We start from the raw sequence: 19912 nt of genomic DNA, 5'->3' as shown, positions 1-19912 counted from the left end.
GTCGCTTGTTAATTAGTAATTCTGAGCCCTCATTTTTGTGCGCTGGCTAGATTTTCTTGTGCGCTGAGAATGTGCGAGCAGATTAGAGGGAACACTGGATGCAGACACACTCGTATGGGTTATGGTAGTATAGCATAACAAGCCGGTTGAGGTCAACCACAACATAGATTTTTGGTTATCGTCTTGACAATTCTAGTCTCAATTCATGGCTAATTGTGGTTATAGCTTGGTGGATGCTGCAGCACGGGGTCAAGTATACATAAATGCATTGCTTGTCTGCTCAATTAGCCCGTTAAAACATTTTAGGTGACTGTCAACGTCGGAAATTCCCGTGTCAACACAATGGCACAATGTTATCTTACTTTCGTTTTGTTGTTGTTTTTGTCAATTTGAAAGCAGTTGAAGTTTGATTGATTATTCATCAAGAGTAAAATGTCAAGAATTTTGCCAAGATGTACCCAATTCCTATTTCTTTATTACTACTAAGTGGTTGGTCAATACCAAATGTAATACCTGTCAAAAAATCCATGAGGTAATTATGCCAACTGAGTATTGTAGGAAGTTTAGGTAGGTTTAATAGAACACTAGATTGTTTTGTGAGTGTGATGAGAGTGGTTAAGCAGGTTAATTAGAGCTTATGTTGTGGAAGAGCCTTTAATTGTTCTGACTGTCATTATATGTTGCTGGCATTGATAGATGAACAAAGATGAATTGTTTGTGGTGAGTAAGGCTTCAAGACAGGATTGTTTTGATAATCAATTAATTTTGATGTATATTTGATTAACTTTATCAGTCAGGTAAACTATGGCGTTTTATTCATTTCAGATCCTAATATACTATAAAATACCAAGAATTTTCATGATTATTCCTGTAAAGTAAAGGCATTGAATTACCAGTATGGGGCTGAAGTTTTACAAAGCCCCTAACAAAGCGCGTTTCTTCAATTTTAAACTGGACATTTCCAAACCAAACAGTGAAAAATATATGGACTAGACAGTGGTTTGTTGGTGGTAGAAAGGAGTGGAGAGGTGTTGTGAGAGGATAGTGGGATTGTGGACACGCTCTTAAGGATGGGCTGGGAACCCATATGATGCGGCAGGGGTAAACCAGGGAAAGCTGTCGGGCCCTGCTGATGAACAAAAGAGTGTGTTATGTCACCCTGGCCCGAGTGACATGGCTGCTTTCTGGTGTCCCATTTCATCTGGAGGGACAAAAGCATGACCAACTTAGGTGCCTAACTTGTTTGGGTGTTTGGGCAATTGGGCTGGCCATGGTCCCAAAATTTTTGTGTGTGTTTTTTGCTATTTTTTTCCCTTGTCTTGCTGTCAATCACCCCTCTTGAGGGATATGACCAAGATATAGAGATAGAGATAGAGATAGAGATAGAGATAGAGACAGACAGACAGACAGACAGACAGACAGTGATAAATAAGACTCAACGTGAACTGATGATAGATCTCTTTAAAATTATAAAATTTAGCAAAATTATGACATGAGGTTTCATTCACATCAGCAAAATATTTAATAACAATTAAACACAAACTCCGAAAGTATTCTATATTGCAGTGATTTTTCAACCCAGGTGTTGCGGCACACTAGTGTGCCCTCTGAAATTTCCCAATTATGCATGCCATTCTTCAGTAACTTTGCTTTCCTCCAGTCATCAGCCAAGTACCTGTCACATTCATCCACATCTGTAGGTGGAAGAAGACTACCATTTTTTTCCTTTTGATATATCAACCATCTGCTCATGAAGTACTACAGGGTAATACATAATATCTTATTTTGTTCGATAAAGCTGGTAAACATTTCATTGCAACCAAATAATTAGGAAAGTCAAGTCAAGTCCCATTTACTTGTTTAGCCCTTAATCACAAGGAGTCTCAAAGGGATGCCCAGGTTTAGATCCTACTTCTCAGATAGGACGCATTGTGTTCACTATGCTGAAATGACATCTTAGCCCCTTTAGGGTTACCTGTGGTGTTCCGCAGGGTTCAGTACTTGACCCCCTTCTTCTTAGCATTTACATGCTTCCATTAGATGATATTATTCGCAAGCATAGTATCAGTTTCCGTTGTCACACAGATGACACTCAACTAGATCTTCCAATGTAGGAATCTCCCCTACTAAACTTAAGAAATTTGGAAGCCTGTCTCACTGAGATAAAAAGATGGATGTCACTTAACTTCTTGCACCTCAACCCTGAAAACACCCAAAAAACCTTGCACATAATTTTCTTGATTTTGATTGTTTTCTTTTCTTTAGTAAAATAAAAAGAACAAAACCCTAGAATTTAGTAACAATCATTATTGTTCCACAGGAAGATACTTCTTGATCATTTTAAGTAGTGTTCTTGTTATTTTCTTGAAAAACAAAACAAGATAAAGTAAAATTTAGAGGATAGGTTAAAAAGATAATAAAATCCATAATGACAGCAAAAATGTGACCATAAATGATGAGATTTTTTTATACTGTACAGTCAATTAAGGTAACATTATAACTTAATTTTAAAAAATACATAAAACTGGTGCCAGGAATTTGCTTTTAAACTTTTACGATGGACGACAGAGTCTCAAATTTCTTTTAATGAAAAAAGTGTTCCTCGTCCCACTCTCTGTCTCTGCCTCTTTCACTCTCTGTGTCGCTCTTTTTCTCCTCCTTTGTTGCTCTTTGTCTCTTTCTCTCTCTGTGTCTTTTTAACTTATTTTGCTCTAACTTCCTTTTTTCCTTTTCTCTCTTTTCTCTTTCTCTCTTCCTACCCTTTGCACTTTCTAATCTCTTTTCTCTCCTTCTGTCTTTCTATTTCTTTTTGGATTTCTTTCTTCTGCTCCCTTTCTTTCCCCCTCTCTCACGACTTCTCTTTTTATTCCTTTTATTCCTTTTGTTCCTCACGCTCTCTCCCTCTCTCTCTTTCTTTTTTTTGTCCCACCCTCTCTCCTTTTCTCTCCCTCTTTCTCTTATATCTTTATCTCTCTTTTTCTTTCTCTTTAATCTACTAGTCCGGCCCCCGACAGAATGTTTGTTCTATCGTGTGGCCCCCCGAGTTAAAATGAGTTTGACACCCCTGCTCTAGGTAGTGATCCCACGATGTAGCGATACAATTTTTTCAAACTTTTATTAATTAAAAAAAAAACATTGAAATAACGATGGGTCATGTATTTTGCCTAGAATTCAAGTCAATGTTTTTTTTTAACTGTATGAAAGTTGTTTGTGTACCACTAGAGGGCACTAAATATTACACACTGTCCTTTTGAATAAAGTATTATTTTTGTTTCTTTTAGTCGTGGGTAAATATGACTTTTGTGGTTTTATTTTAAAGTTAACGCCACAATTGTAATTGAAAAGACAATTGTTTTGAGTGACGCCAAATTTCCACTTACGGGCAAATCCACGCTGACATCCGAGCCGTCCAGCAGCAGTACCCGGCAGGTGATAGCCGTCCTCGCGGTCCCGGCAGCCGGGATGTGAACCGCAGCTCCCCCGGTGACCACGGCTGGCGCATGGACGACCTGCTGCTGGTGCGCCATGAGCAAGGGGTTCCCTCCCCCGGCCGTACCGTCCCGCTCGTCCCGATTTCTCGCCTGGAAGCGACGACTGAACGTCCGGCGCAGAAAGCCCATCATTCTCCCCTCCGTGATAAGAGTCCCACGGCGGTAGTGGGGAGAGAGTCGTTCCCCGCGAGCTCCCCCCCCCCTCTTCCCGGGTGAAGTCACTCGGTCGTCGGACGCAGGCAGAGACTTGCCGGCGGCTCAAGCAGGACGAAGTGACTCGACATGCATGCTAATGGAAGAAGCCAACCAGTTGATTTCTGCCTCCCTTCCTCCTCCCCGCCTAGCCCCAGCCGTCCTCTCCCGGGTACACCTGCCGCCTTCTTCCTCGCGGTTTCCCCAGCTCCGACACACTTGCTGGGGGTAAAAAAAAAACAAAAAACGCCGTGACAATCTTCAGCTGGAACCCCTTCACCTGTTCCGTGGAGGGGGAAGGAAAGTGAGGCGTATCGGGGGAGCAACACCCTCCCTGCGGGTAGAAGAGCTTCAAAAGCGGCGCATGAGAAGCGCTCCTTCCCGCTCTCGCTTCGGAGCTCGCTGGTAAAAGTCAAACCTGCGAAACTGGACAAACAGCCTCTTCTGCGCATGCGTAGCAACACTTCAAACTTCGGCGACCCGCATGTGCGTGCGCGTGACTGTGCTCGCGTGCGGGCGGTACAGCGTCATCTGGTGGACATCTGAAACACAGACTTGGCATAAGGTGTTACAGTAATCCCTCGGTTATCGCGGTTAATGGGGCACAAAACCACCCGCGAAAAGTGAAAATCCGCGAAGTTGCGACGCCCCTTCAAAATGTATGTATAAATATATCTCATCTCATTAGCTGCACCGCTTATCCTCAGTAGGGTCGCGGGGGTGCTGGAGCCGATCCCAGCAATCATCGGGCAGTGGGCAGGGGACACCCTCAACTGGTTGCCAGGGCACACAGGGAAAGAGAACTCGCTCGCTCATTCACACCGAGGGACAATTTGGACCGGCCAATCCACCTGAAATGCATGTCTTTGGAATGTGGGAGGAAACCGGAGTGCCCGGAGGAAACCCACGCAAGCACGGGGAGAACATACAAACTCCACACAGTAAGTCCGGTAGCTGGATTTGAACCCACACAGGAGGTTCCCAAGACCTTAGAACTGTGCCGCACACACGCTAACCCCTTCGCTGCTGTGCTGCCCCTGTATATATATATATATATATATATATATATATATATATATATATATATATATTTATTTATTTTTTTTAATTTATTTATTTATTTATTTATTTTTAAGCATTTGATTGTATTATTATTATTATTTCTTAGACCTGCAAAGCTCTGAACCTGCGAACGTGGAACCACGAAGTAGCGACGCCCCTTCAAAAATGCTTAAAAAAAATGATAATAATTTTTTAAAAATATATTATTATTATTTTTTTTATTATTTTTTTTTTTTAGAACCGCGAACGTTGAACCGCGAAGTTTTTAACTTTGGCAAAAAAGTCAAGTCATCAATTTGTATAACCCTGTAGTGTTGTCACATGTCGCTGCCCGGCAATGTGGAGGTCCGGCTTATCTCCGAAGAGTGGGATGACGGTTTACAGTGAAAAACAACAGTGACCAGATGATGAAGCTGCTGTATCCGAGTCAGATCAGGACGCTTCTCCTGCTACTGGTAAACATGGAAACTAGTGTTATCTATTTCATGTGGGGGAGCAAACCCGCTACCTCCCCCCCCCCCAAAAAAAACAGCTGGGAGAGGGACGGGCACCACCAGGCTGAACATGCCCAAGACACACCACAGGAAGTGGTGCCCCTACGGCCTAGGTGGTTAAGGGATCCAACTAACCAACTATGTTGTCTAGAAAAAAATCCTTTGCATTTGTAATCATAATATGTGGGATGGGTTTCTAATGTTGGCTGAATGATACAGCATAATACTAAATAAAACAAACTAAAAATTTGGAGTTGACATTTTTTACTGAACTGGCTCACCTCAAAACAGAAAGTCTGCATTTGGCCCCAAAGACGAACCGAGTTTGACATCCCTGCCTTAAAGGGACATTGTGTAATATTTGACCACTAGATGTGTAGTACAACTGAAGAGGAATGCTACAAAGCAAAAGGAAGATGTCAAACTACGCATACACCAAATTGTCTCATTTTTTTCCAAGCCTTTCACAAGGTTTTTGGTGTCTGGGGGTACCCATAGCGGCAATATGGCCAACAATTATGTCAGTTTCCTCTATGGAAGGCTCCATCCACCATCATCTGCACCGTTTATCCTCAGTAGGATCGCGGGGGTACTGGAGCCAAACCCAGCTATCTTCGGGCATTGGGCAGGGGACACCCTCAACTGGTTGTCAGCCAGAGATAGACAACTCATTCACCCCTAGGGACAATTTGGACCGGGAAATTAACCTGACATGCATGTTTCTGGAATGTGGGAGGAAACCCACGCAAGCACGGGGAGGACATGCAAACTCCACACAGGAAGGCTGAATTTGATCTCGTAGGGATTTTTTTAGCTTTAATTTTGAAAATGTTTGGGATTGAAACAAAGTGTTCTTTACTGTAATCAGTAAACGAATTTGCCTCTCGGTGTTGCCTGTGCTCCACCGTGAAATTTTTTTTTCTCTGAAGGATCCTAGAAATACATACACTGATTAAAACAAAAAACAAAAAAAAACGTTATTACTTTGAGTTTTTTGAGTTCCGACATGAATTACTAATCCAAAGAAAATTGATTCAATGTACCAGCACACACAATTTATTAACAAAGAGAATTAATGAAGGAAAAAAGGGTAGGGGAAGGCGCCGGAGATTATGGGAGTTTTTGACCGCTGAAAGTCTGGTAGTTACTTGCACAAAAAGGAAGTTTCCCACTATAATACTTTTGAGGATTTGATTTGAGGAGATTCTCTTGTACAGAAAAAAAAAACCGCTCATTCCCAAGAAGCAGAAACATGGTGTTAAATCTGAAACAGTCCCCTTGCTTGTTGTTAAGGAAAGATTTGGTCTCGTGCTCCGCATTCAAAACATCCGGCCCACGTGTTGATGAAGTGTTGGCCAGCACGGCCACTTGCCGCAGCCATGTGCAAGACGAAGCAGAATAAAAGAGAACGGCTATCACTCAGGGGGCTATCACTCAGGGCATCACGGCGGCTCAGTGATTAGCGCGTGTGCGGCACAGTTTTGAGGTCATGAGATTGAACCTACTGTGTGGAGTTTGCATGTTCTTCCCGTGCTTGCGTGGGTTTCCTCCCTCATTCCAAAAGCATGCATGTCAGGTAAATTGGCCAATACAAACAGTCCCTAAGTGTGAATGAGCGAGCGAGTTATCTGTCCATGTGTGCCCTGCGACTGGCTGGCATCCAATTCAGGGTGTCCCCTGCCCACTGGCCGAAGATAGCTGAGATGGGCTCCAGCACCCCCGTGACCCTACTGAGGATAAGCAGTGCAGATAATTGATGGATGGATCACTCAGCCAATTGTTTTTACATGGACCAGTGACGCTCGACCAGATCATGCCACTATGGACGTGGTTTTAGATATCTGATACTCGCAGTATTGGGTGACGGTGTTTTAAATTGCTAAACTTGTCGGAAAGCCAAAAAAGTGAGAAATTTGCGTAATGTTCTTTACTTGAGAATGTTCCTCCAATCGACATCATTACATACGGTGAGGACATCATTTTAACAATACAAATCCTTGGATGTTTTAATTACATTCGAAACTTCATGTTATCAGATTTCATTATGGTACATGTTGAATTGGTACGTTCGAGAACTGTCCAAAAAGGGATGCCGTCGTTCCATCCATTCCAAAGCGAGCCACCAGAAACAAAGAAGGTGGGAGTCCTTTTTCTGCTGGGGCTATTTGCTCTACAATGCCATGACCTCAGAACTGTGCTGCGGACATGCTAACCACTCATCCGGACGGGAGGCTCACGTTATGTAAAATAAATAATTCTTAAACACAAGGTTTTGTGTTGTTCATGTATTTTTTGCTAATTATCTAAATACATTTTGTTTGGGTTTATTTAATTGTAGTTCTTTATTTACCACTAGGAGTTGCTTAATAGGGCAACACGGCGGCGCAGTGGTTAGCGCGTGTGCGGCACAGTTCTGAGGTCGTGGGAACCTCCTAAGTGGGTTCAAATCCAGCTCCCGGCCTTACTGTGCGGAGTTTGTATGTTCTCCCCGTGCTTGCGTGGGTTTCCTCCGGGCACTCCGGTTTTCTCCCACATTCCAAAAACATGCATTTCAGGTGAATTGGCCGGTCCAAATTGTCCCTAGGTGTGACTGAGCGAGTGAGTTGTCTGTCCCCGTGTGCCCTGCGATTGGCTGGCAACCCGTTCAGGGTGTCCCCTGCCCACTGCCCGATGATTGCTGGGATGGGCTCCAGCATCCCCACGACCCTACTGAGGATAAGCGGTGCTGATGAGATGAGATGATGAGATGAGTTGCTAAATAACCCTTTAGGGACACTTTTTTTCTTATTTTGTTAAAGGGTGGAAAAAGTACTTTAAAAGAAGAAAAAACTACTTAGGATGAGTGAGATTGTGTGAAATTATATACTTTTGCAGTCCACATACATGGATTTAAGAACTCATCTATTTGTAGATTTATTCTTTGGAGAGAAACTATTGTTAGTTTACAGAAAAGCTCACCATTTTTCTGTTTTTGTGCTCATATCAAGGCCCAGTCTAAAAGTAATCTATGTTGTTTGCAGGGTTGGGTAGGGTTACTTTAACTTGATTACTTTCAATTACTTTTGGATTACTCCAATACCAAATATGCTAATGAAAGACAAAAAAAACTAAATATGAATAAAATGATGACTCACAACACCTGGTAAGCTTTCTCTCCTGGCTTTGATCTCTTTGATCTCCGGCAAAACTAACATGCGACAGAACCGAAATGAAAATAAATCCAAACAGCTTGCCAACATCGTTTTTGCCGTTCCATGTATTCCGTTACTCCCCCAGCCTGCACAAAATGTAGTCATTTCATTCATATTTAGTTAATTTTGTCTTTTATTAGCATATTTGGTATTGGAGTAATCCAAAAGTAATTGAAAGTAATTAAGTTAAAGTAACCCTACCCAACCTTGGTTGTTTGGGCTTTTGGAAGAAAATAGAAAGCAAGTTGAGATTCGTAGAGGTACTTTGCTGTTGTTCTTGCACCTTAAGAAATAGAGATGAGTTATGTTACATTTAGACAGAGCACGTAATACATTCATCAGCTCATTCAATTTTTTTATTGCCCTCCCATCCTGTATTGTAGATGACGAATCAGAGTATTTTATAGTGGTTGTCACACCAGTTTTTTTTCCTAATAGAAGGCAAAACATTGTCATAACAGTCTGATAGGGCTTGATTTGTTAAGCTGATCATGTCTTATTGTAGTTGCCCGAGTCTCTCGTCTGACTGTTAACTGAAATAGTCCGAAACTCTTCTTTGGGTGGCGTCATCCTGCTGGAAATGCGAGGTAAAGTCTAGTCCAGGAATAAATAGTCATACAACAAAATGATCCTCTAAATCAGGGGTGTCAAACTCATTTTAACTCAGGGGCCACACGATAGAACAAAATTCTGTCGGGGGCCGTACTGGTAGATTAAAGAGAAAGAAAAAGAGATAAAGAAATAAGAGGAAGAGGGAGGGAAAAGGAGAGAGGGCGGGACAAAGAAAGAAAAAGAGAGCGTGAGAATCAAAAGATAAAAAGTCACGAGAGAGGGGGAAAGGAAAGGGAGAGGAAGAAAGAAATCCAAAGAGAAATAGAAGGACAGAAGGAGAGAAAAGAGAAAAGAAAGCGCGAACGGTATGAAGAGAGAGGGAGAAAAGGAAAAAAAGAAGTTGGAGCAAAAGAGGTTTAAAGACACAGAGAGAGAAAGAGACAAAGAGCAACAAAGAAAGAGAAAAGAGAGACACGGAGAGTGAAAGAGGCAGAGACACAGAGTGGGAGAAAAGGGGTAGAAAAGAAAGAGCGAGAGAAATAAATACAAGTACAGTGTCTTTGTGAGAGGCACCTGGCTTTGGCAACATCAAGTTGACATATGTCAACCTGCAGCATGTTTTTCTCTTGCGCTTCTCTGAGTGTTGTCTGGCGGGCCGGATTCAATCCCTTAGCGGGCCTGATCTGGCCCGCGGGCCGCCTGTTTGACACCGGTGCTCTAAATGTCGCTGGGAAAATGTCTTCGAATGTACAGTCCTGTTCAAAATAATAGCGGCGCATTGTGACTAACCAGAATATCTCAGGTTTTAGTATATTTTTATTGGTACATGCCAAAGTAGTTACCAGTAGCTGCAGTAGATTCTCAGAAAACAAACAAGACCCAGCATTCATAATAGGCAGGCTCTGAAGGCCGTGCAATTGGGCAAATAGTTAAAAGGGTGTGTTCAAAAAAGTAGCAGTGTCTGCTGTGGACTGAACAAACTCAAAACTATTTTGTATTTCCAAAAAAAGGATAGGATGTAGCAATCCTAATATTTACTTGCATGACCAGGTTTCTCGTCTACTGGTGTGTTTGGGGTCATTGTTTTTAATGAAATACCGATTTCTAGGACATTTCCTCTTCAGCATAAAGCAACATAACCTCTTCAAGTATCTTGACATACACAAACTGATCCATGATCCTGGTATGCGATAAACAGGCCCAAAACCGGCATAGGAGAAACATGCCCAGACCATGATACTTGCGCCACCATGCTTCACTGTCTTCAATGTGTACTGAGGTTTGAATTCAGAGTTTGGTGGTCTTCTAACACAAGGTCTGTGGCGCCTGGACCCAAAAAGGACAATTTTACTTTCATCAGTCCAAATGTTCCTCCAGTTTTCTTCAGGCCAGTTTTAGCGAATTCTTTTTTTTCTTTTAAAGATGGACTTTGTGTGGGATTCTTGAAAATAAATGTTCTGATCATCGGCTGCAACTTTGCCAATCTGGTTATTCTGGCATCCATTTTAATAGTTGTTTTCAGTTTTCTTCCACGTGTCTCTGGTTTTTCTACCCATTCCAAGGCATTAGAGATCATTTTAAATGAACGGCCAATAATTGTATTCACCTCTATAGGTTCCTTCCTCTCCAATCAACATTTTAATCATTTCGTAGCAGTACCTTGAACGACCCACTTTCCTCAAATGCATGTTCAACCTGCGCTTCATCATCCCTAATTAGGCGCCACCCGATTTACACCTTTTTTTTTTTCTTTCTTCCCCAAAATTGATGAACTCAGAGATTGGTTGCCACAATGCTATTTATTTTAACACACCCCTTTAAACCATTTGCCCAATTGCACAGCCTTCGTAGCGTGCCCATTATGAATGCTGGGTTTGTTTTCTGAGAATCTGCTGCACCTACTGGTAACTTGTCTGGCATGTAACAATAAAATATCCCGAAAACCAGGGATATTCTGGTTCGTCACATTTCACTGCTATTATTTTAAACAGCACTGTATGGTAACGAGATGCACAAGAGTGACTAGAGACAAGAGCTTAGAAATCAATGTTTATTTAATTGTGAGAATAATTTAAGTGAAAAGTGGCAGCAAGGCCACAGTACCCCACACGGCATCTTCTGTAGTATGCTAACTTCTACTCTTCCACTAAAAGGCACGCATATAAACTACACATTAAACCAATCTGCCTTTTTTCCTTTAGCCGGTTCGCAGGCGACGCCAGCTTCTTCCCGAGCTCGGCAGCTTTCATCTGCTTTGTGTATCCCGTTTGAGCTCGGTTGGTGTTATGGGCAGAATGTAAGGCAGACGAGTGTCGGATTCAAAGTGTCTTATTTGATCTTGGCTACATAGCAGAATTCCAGCTGCGTTTGGGACGCTACATAATTCTCATACAGCCCGTGTAGCGACCCCGCATGCACCACGGAGGTTAATCTCTTGTGGTGCTTGTCAGCCCCTTGGTGGGAGTCACTCGAGTGGAAGCAATGAGGCTCCATTTCCTCCGGTGCTGTTTCTGATTTCGGCTACGAGGTTGTAGATCCCCCCTGCTTCTCCTTGTAGACTCGCAGAATGGCCTCACACACAAACTGGAACTGACACTGGAAAAGACCAAAGAAGAAGTTGGCATGTACTGTATGACGAGAGGAGAATTTATAGATGGTTACTATTCACACCATCTACACCCATGTAACCCGAGTGTTGGCAACCATGTTGGATAAATGAAATGAAAAGAAATGATCTGCATTTATATAGCGCTTTTCAAGTCAAGACTTCCCAAAGTGTGCTTCACATTTCCTAACAGTGGCTGTGCAGCCATGTAAGGCGCTTACCTGCTTATTGGGGGCATTAGGGGTTCAGTGTCTTACCCAAGGACACTTCGACATGTAACACAGAGGAGCCGGGATTCAAACTGCGATCTCTCGATCCCAAGACGAGCGCTCTACCTCTTGAGCCACTGCCGCCCCCAGGTATGTGGATAGGTATGTGTATCTTTACATTAATGTTCACAGATTGTAATGTTCTGTACTTTTTTGCTTTCATGGGGTTTATTCACTTTCTTTGGAATTGTTCTCTTCAGTCTGAAAGATTATTTCACAAAGAGTACAAGGCAGTTAGTTTGTCTATTGAATAGACGTTCGGTAAGAAGTTAAAAAGTAGTTTATGGGAGAGATCGGCTTTAGAATCACAAAATGTAAATAAACATTTCTGTTTTTGCCGTATGTGGAGAGAATTGGAGAAAAGTACGGATAGGTGATAGCTTGCCTCAGGAAGAGACCAAGTGATGGTAATGTTAAGTTTCCCCATCATTCATTCTACAATTACTTTGTGTTCCTGATCACATACCATTTACAAAATGCTCATAACAGACTCTTACATACAGATATGATTTTGGTGTTAAGGCTGCTCTATTAATCCTCGATAACTATGTTCATCACTTCCTCTTTGAGAATTTCCTATCTCTTTCTCCCTGAGAGGAAAGTAGCAGGGAGACCAAACAACACGGGTTTCGACCTTCAAATTTCATTTGAACAGGCAATAACATAACAGTGTAGTCCATGGGTCATGAACCTATGGCTCCCGAGCCATATATGGCTCTTTTCTTGAATATATCTGACCCAGAGATAAAATATAGCTCATGAAAATCTTCTCTGTGATGCTTCAATATGCAATAAATACATGCAGAGCCAAATTTTGTACATGCGAAGGCATAGCAAGGCTGAATTTCCAAAGAGTTCAAACCAGTATACAGTGCATCCGGAAAGTATTCACAGCGCTTCACTTTTTCCACATTTTGTTATGTTACAGCCTCATTCCAAATTGTATTAATTTAATCTCTTATCTCAAAATTCTATACAAAATACTCCATTATGACAATGTGAAAAAGTTATTTTTTTACTTTTTTTGAATTTATTAAAAATAGAAAACTAAGAAATCACATTTACATAAGTAGTCACAGCCTTTGCTTAATACTTTGTTGATCCACCTTTGGCAGAAAATACAGCCTAAAGTCTTTTTGAATATAATCCCACAAGTTTAGCACACCTATCTTCAGGCAGTTTTGCCCATTCTTCTTTGCAATAAGTCTCAAGCTCAATCAGGTTGGATGGGAGACGTTTGTGCACAGCCATGTTCAGATCTCTTCAGAGATGTTCGATCGGATTCAAGTCTGGACTCTGGCTGGGCCACTCCAGGACATTCACGGAGTGGTTCTGAAGCCAATCTTTTGAGATCTTGGCTGTGTGCTTTGGGTCGTTGTCCTGCTGAAAAATGAACCATCGCCCCAGCCTGAGGTCAAAAGCGTTCTGGAGCAGGTTTTCATCCAGGATATCTCTATATATTGCTGCATTCATTGTTCCTTCCATCCTGACTAGTCTGCCAGTTCCTGCTGCTGAAAAACATCTCCACAGCATGATGCTGCCACCACCATGCTTCACTGTAGGGATGGTATTGGCCTGGTGATGAGCGGTGCCTGGTTTCCTCCAAACATGGCGCCTGGCATTTACACCAAAGAGTTCAATCTTTGTCTCATCAGACCAGAGAATTTTGTTTCTCATGGTCTGAGAGTCATTCAGGTGCTTTTTGGCAAATTCCAGACGGGCTTCCATGTTCCTTTTACTAAGGAGTGGCTTTCGTCTGGCCACTCTACCATACAGGCCTGATTGGTGGATTGCTGCAGAGATGGTCGTCTTTCTGGAAGGCTCTCCTCTCTCCACAGAGGAACGCTGGAGCTCTGACAGAGTGACCATCGGGTTCTTGGTCACCTTCCTGACTAAGGCCCTTCTTCCCCGATCACTAAGTTTAGAAGGCCGGCCAGCTCTAGGAAGAGTCCTGGTGGTTCCAAATTTCTTCCATTTACGAATAATGGAGGCCACTGTGCTCATTGGGACCTTCAAAGCAGCAGATTTTTTTCTGTATCCTTCCCCAGATTTGTGCCTCAAGACAATCCTGTCTCGCAGGTCTACAGACAGTTCTTTTGACTTCATGCTTGGTGTTTGTGCTCTGACATGCACACTCAACTATGGGATATAGACAGGAGTGTGCCTTTCCAAATCATGTCCAAGCAACTGAATTTACTGCAGGTGGACTCCAATTAAGTTGTAGAAAGATCTCAAGGATGATCAGTGGAAAAAAGATGCACCTGAGCTCAATTTTGAGCTTCATGGCAAAGGCTGTGAATACTTATGTAAATGTGATTTATTAGTTTTCTATTTTTAATAAATTCAAAAAAAGTAAAAAAAAAACTTTTTCACATTGTCATAATGGAGTATTTTGTGTAGAATTTTGAGATAAGAGATTAAATTAATACAATTTGGGATGAGGCTGTAACATAACAAAATGCGGAAAAAGTGAAGCGCTGTGAATACTTTGCGGATGCACTGTATATAGGGGGGCACAGTCTCAACTAGAGTTTACAGTCCAAGTGTCACATCAACAGGCCCCGTCTTGGCTGTATGTCGCTAAGGAGTCCTTCATATGGAAGCTTATTAAACAATTTATGTTCACTGTAGAGACATTTTATAATGAAAACCCACAGAACACACTGTTAACATCCAAAAACTCCAGCTGGGCACCCATAGCAATTTGATTGGGTAAACGTTAGGATGGCCGGAACAATGCAGAGAGGGCACTCATTCCGATCGCTCTGCCCTGCGCCGAAAGTAAATAGGTCGGTATCCTTTTCTTTTGCAGTGTTTTGGGACATTTTTACAAAATAACTTTTTGGAAATTTTGAAACCATCATTTAAGACAAAAATGAGGGTTTAAAAAGAGCCTCAACACTCTAAGTAACTGCGTGAGGAAGACAAATTTTTGGTGGTATATTTATATTGATACGGGACACAGGCTCTACCATTATTATTTCATACATTTTATCAAACAATCAAATGTCTCCAGTGAAATCAAATGCACTGAAGGATTAGCTTTTGTCTGGAAAACAGGTTTGGCGGTTTTGACTACATTTGTCTTAAAACATATAGTATGGCTCTCGCTCAAAAATGTTTAAATATTTTTCTTTCATGGCTCTTTAGGTCAAAAGGGTTCCTGACCCCTGGTGTAATCCCATGATAACGTCAAACCGCATTTGTTGGAGCCTTCCAGTATGGCCACACGTCCACATTCGGGTATGCGAGTGACGTCACACGAAAACTATTGCGTCCCCGGTTTGCATCATGAAACAGATTATCCATTATTTCCTTTGGGATATCTCAACAAATTCCCCTCGAATAGACAGTTTGCTAATGTACCGTCGTCTGAATCATCATTGCTCGCTGATCCCTCAGTGTTTTGACAATCTCCAGCGGGAACACCGGCAACTCGCGATCCAGTAGCGTCAGAGCCGTCTCCATAGTGATCAGGACTCCTGTCCGTCCAATCCCGGCGCTGGAAAAGAAGCGTACAGCCCGGAGTGAAAAGGGCTCGGCAGAGGGGGCGTTTGCTCAATTAGGCGTGCGTTACCTGCAGTGCACCATGAGAGGCTCTTGGGCACGTCTTCTCTCCCTGGCAGAGCTGACGAACAACAGGAATTCGGAAGGGTCGTCGGGTACACCGTGGTCGGGCCACGCTACGTACTGCAGGTGTGTGACCGCGCGCTCTTCACCCCGCTGAGTAAATACACATCCAAAAAAGAAGCTCATTAGAGGGGATTCAGGCACAGCTCAAACATTGTTCCATTATTAAACGATTAACCCTTTAAATGCCATTGACAACGCATAGCCGTCAGGGGGTGCGCAATTATTGCGTGCCATTGAAGGATACGTGCCGTCGTAACTTTAATAAGTTGGAGTAGGCCAGCGGTTGGCAACCCAAAATGGTAAAAGAGCCATTTTGGACCCCAAAAAAACAACAAAACATATGTTCAGACGCGCGGGAAAAAGAACTGTTTAAGGCCATACCACTAAGCTAAACAGGGTCGGCCCTGATTAGTACTTCGATGGGAGACCAGGTGTTGTAAATAGGAAATTCTTTGGAAAATGTTAGTAAGGTTTGTGTTATGTTTGTCCAACTACAAAAACCCTATAATTTTCCATTATCAAACACTTTTTAAAAAACGCCAGGGAGCCACTGGGAAGCCCCAAGAGCTGACCTCGGGTATAGGCATAGCAATTCTTTGGCCATCTGTGCTGTGGCAATGAAACCAGTAAAATATTGTACTGAAATACTCTTGCCACTAGTTGGCAGTGACGCATCTATTTCTGGGGAAACAAACTTGAGCCAAATAAAGAAGTAGAAAAAACAAGAATATGGACATTGTTCTTATGACACAGAGTATGAGCAGATAACAATTAACAAAAATACAAATTTGCTTTCGTATTTATAAAAGTGAGCTCCGAAGGCAGTGACTCTGAGGTTGATGCAAAAGTTTAAAAGAGGTGTACAGAATTCGTAACTTTTTTACTTGCCGCCATCCCCTGATTTGTGTCATTATCGCAGCCTTAGTTCATGATGCGGTGGCAAGTATAAAGCTTCTTTGTTTCATCTTTCTTGGGGTTTGGGTTGCCGTTTGGACTTGAAGCAGACCTTTTCTTGATTCCACCATTTTCATGCAAAACGACCGAATAGAATTTTATGACGTCACTCCCCAGAACTCCCCCGAACCCCCATTTATCTTACCTAATGTATTCTGCCCCAATCAGCTTTGCTAAAAGACAAAGGCAGATGGGCAGGGTAGAAAAAAATTATAACGGATCTTTGAACTCAGTTGGGCATTTTTAACACATGCTTAAAAACAAAATATTAAACATTTGACTTTTTCAAGGATTCTTTAAACGACACACCACCCATTTAAGTCAAGGTCAAGAACATTTAGAGTTATCGTTGAGAAACACTTGGACATTTGTGACACTAATCACGGAACAATAAGTGCATAACACAATATTAAGCATAGGCTCATCATTACATTTGACGAATGAAGGTTCTCCAAATTGTGTTGAAACGATCGTAATTCGGATTTGGACTGCATTAAGATAATCAGACTCCCTGAAAATCAGCGAAGGTAAGCACTGACTTGCAATCAATCTTTTCACAAAAAGCTCCTGCTCAGGACTTTTCAACGTCAAATTATTGAAAAAGGAATAAAAAAGAACCATTTTTCAGATGAAAGATGATTTTAGGGTGCATTATTCCTTTATAAAACCTAAAAACACTGCTTTCTATAGACCTTGAAAAATAGTCGAAATTCCAAAAATTGTTTCATTTTTAAAACTGATTAACATTCAAAGAGTTTATACACTATAGTAACATCAAACCATCTTCAGGTACATTAATGAACCAGGCAAGAAAAGACAGTAAAAGCGTTTGTTATCTGAGAGGACAAAATGTACAGGGTGTCTGTTATGTGGAAAAACAATGACGCTGCACGTGACACCAAGGTGAGCTGAGTGCAGGCTGACGACAACTGTGAGATAAAAGCAGATAAACAGGTGGAGAAAATTGCAGGGAGAAGGGCAGAAAAGCAGAGTTCAGTGTTTTTTTTTCTTTTTAAAGGGCGTGCAGTCTGTGACTTCATGCGGGGATTGACTAGCATCTCCAGGATAACAGATGGGCTTACACTCGAGTATTTGTGCATGCGAGCACGTAAATATACTTCATGCCACCGCGAGCTGTGCTAGGTTCCCTGGAGACCTTAGCGTGGAAAATCCAATCTGATTATCCGGCATGGTGAGTGTGCACCCCGGAAACGCACCTGCCCATGCTCACGCCTATATTTGCTGGCCTTTATTACCTATGTACACGCCATCCCGCCTACGCAGAAATGACCATGAGTAGGCTCTTGGTAATTTGGCATAGAAATGGCACATGTCACAGTAAAATATTGTTGTGTATTCTGTCATAATTCACTCACGCGATTATAAAAGCCATTGTCATAGACACAATGCATGGCATATACAGACTGTCATTCAAGTAAAAACAGCAAATGCACAATGGTCTTAAAAGAGTTTCATTGAGTCAGTTCCTGTGCATGTTGGATTACAGACACCCTCCTACTTAAAACCATTCGACTTACGTAAAACGGTGGATACTAACCTTTTTTTTCGGGACTTCGAAAAATATCCGGACGTTGTTGTAAGTTAGATTTTGTATTGTGTGCACGTTTTTCCGAGTACAGGACATTACTGTAATGCTTTTTCATGGCCAAATTCAAGCACTTTTCAAGGACTTTTAAAGCATATTTTCCTGTACAAATAAAACAAAAAAATCCAGTGGGTATTTTGCTGAACCAGAAATAGATCTGCGATTTACGTATGCAACTTTTAATCATGTGTGCGCATTTATCAAGACAAATGATTTATACATCAGGGGTAAATCATGAATATATTTGTTTTGACACATATCCCTCCCAATAAAGGTGTTGGGTAAAATGACGGTAATATGTACCATATATTTTTAGTTGCAGAAGGTTCTTCCTCTTACAATTTACCACTGGGAAACGAGACTTTTGCATGGGCCACAATAAATGTCCATAATTGATGCGCTATCCTTGCACTAATACACTTTTCATAGTGCCCTGTTTAAGTGTAGCATGCACCTGTCCTCTTGGGCGCAATGCTTCACGCCATACAAACTAATGCCAGCTGCCGTTAATCACAAAGAAAGAATAGCTATGGCCGGTGTCAATGTCATTTGTAAGCAGTTTTTGTGAAAGATAGCAACAATTTCAAGCATTTACAAGCACTTCGCCCAAAATGCAAGCACTTTTTAATACCTTAAAACACAACAATAAAATTTAAGGATTTCAAGCACCCATTTGAACCCTGCATACTGCAATATTTTCACTTTCATTAAAACCTTTTTTATATTGATGACATGGAAACCTAGTATTACCTGAGCCTCAGTTTTTCCTTGTATGGAGAGCGGTCATGTGCACAGATAGACACTAGATGGTGCTATAGCTACTGCCCTACTGCTCACTATAAAAACTACTATCCTTTTGGAATTTGTATGAAGATTCAGCAATTTACAAAGATCAATAATGACTGACAATGTTTTATACACTGTTCTATCATAAAAGTTGCAACGTCAACCTGTGTGCAGACTGTCAACATTTTTATCCTATTTTTTATATATCGGAGAAAAATCTTAGGGGAGAAAACACTAGGGAGCCAAAAGTTCTCAGATCGTGTAAAAAAGTGCTGATATTCAAATGGCACCAACATTTCTAAGACATTTTAGCAAGTGGTTTGGTACAGTACAAAGGAATAAATGAAAATTATCGTACTATAGAAACTTATTGTAATTTATAATTTTTGATGTGTAAATCGTGGAAAATACTGTTGAGTGCAATTTGGTCCTATACAGAAATATTCCTTCTAAAAGTGTTAGTTTATACATTAAATCGAAATTTTAATGAGCAAAGTGCAGGACACAATTTTTTTCCCACTGGACATTTGTCCCCGAAAAATATCTGTGCAAGCCACTGTGGGTGTAGTTTTAAATGATCAGTTAATGTTTATTCAGATTTGTTTTTATTCTGCTTGTGTACAATAAAGAACGTGGCTCTGTTTTTACTATTGGCCACCTGCAAAGTAGATGATTTAGGATGGTTGTTGGTTATTTTGACTATCACTGTGCACTGCTGTTCAGTATTTCGGCTCTCTATTGTTTGTTATTTTGACTATTACGCGCAATTTACATCATTGTTCCTATTGACCAATCATGTTGCTGATATATCCTCACCCTTAAGGGCTGATCTGATTTTTCTAACTTAGGGTGTTTAATAAAGAAAAAACGGCTCAGGGGAGGACCTGTAGAACAGGTTAGAATGTTTGCATCCAGCAAGTTTTCGTACAGTCCTCTCCTATTCTCCTTGAGAGCTTAAAATCTGTTCCTTTTGGTGTCTACTAAACTATATACTTATCAAGTACTCAAAATGTAGTCCAGGTTTAATTTGAGTAAACTTGCTACCTGTGACCATGACAAAATTTTAAAAAATCATCT

General features: G+C 41.5%; 2 protein-coding genes across 5 annotated transcripts in view; both read right to left on the bottom strand.

The window, feature by feature from the left end:
* epb41l4b (erythrocyte membrane protein band 4.1 like 4B) overlaps positions 1 to 4109 on the bottom strand; it is a 62070-nt gene extending 57961 nt beyond the window's left edge. For both annotated transcript variants that reach the window (XM_088327192.1, XM_088327193.1), the window contains exon 1: positions 3381 to 4109. In XM_088327192.1, the coding sequence (XP_088183318.1) occupies positions 3381 to 3623 (243 nt within the window). In that variant the 5' untranslated portion in view covers positions 3624 to 4109. The remainder of the gene's footprint in view (positions 1 to 3380) is intronic.
* A 6908-nt stretch (positions 4110 to 11017) lies between these two features.
* ptpn3 (protein tyrosine phosphatase non-receptor type 3) overlaps positions 11018 to 19912 on the bottom strand; it is a 44968-nt gene continuing 36073 nt past the window's right edge. For all 3 annotated transcript variants that reach the window (XM_088327190.1, XM_088327188.1, XM_088327189.1), the window contains exons 25-27: positions 15434 to 15579; positions 15223 to 15358; positions 11018 to 11577 (exon numbers count right to left, since the gene is read on the bottom strand). In XM_088327190.1, coding sequence (XP_088183316.1) covers positions 11503 to 11577; positions 15223 to 15358; positions 15434 to 15579 — 357 coding nt within the window. In that variant the 3' untranslated portion in view covers positions 11018 to 11502. The remainder of the gene's footprint in view (positions 11578 to 15222; positions 15359 to 15433; positions 15580 to 19912) is intronic.

This window comes from Urocampus carinirostris, chromosome 2 (assembly GCF_059441175.1).
Source record: "Urocampus carinirostris isolate Australia breed hairy pipefish chromosome 2, RoL_Ucar_1.0, whole genome shotgun sequence".
NCBI classification, from domain to species: Eukaryota; Metazoa; Chordata; class Actinopteri; order Syngnathiformes; family Syngnathidae; genus Urocampus; species Urocampus carinirostris.
The sequence above is the reverse complement of the archived record's forward strand: the minus strand, read 5'-3'. Positions and strand labels throughout refer to the sequence as shown.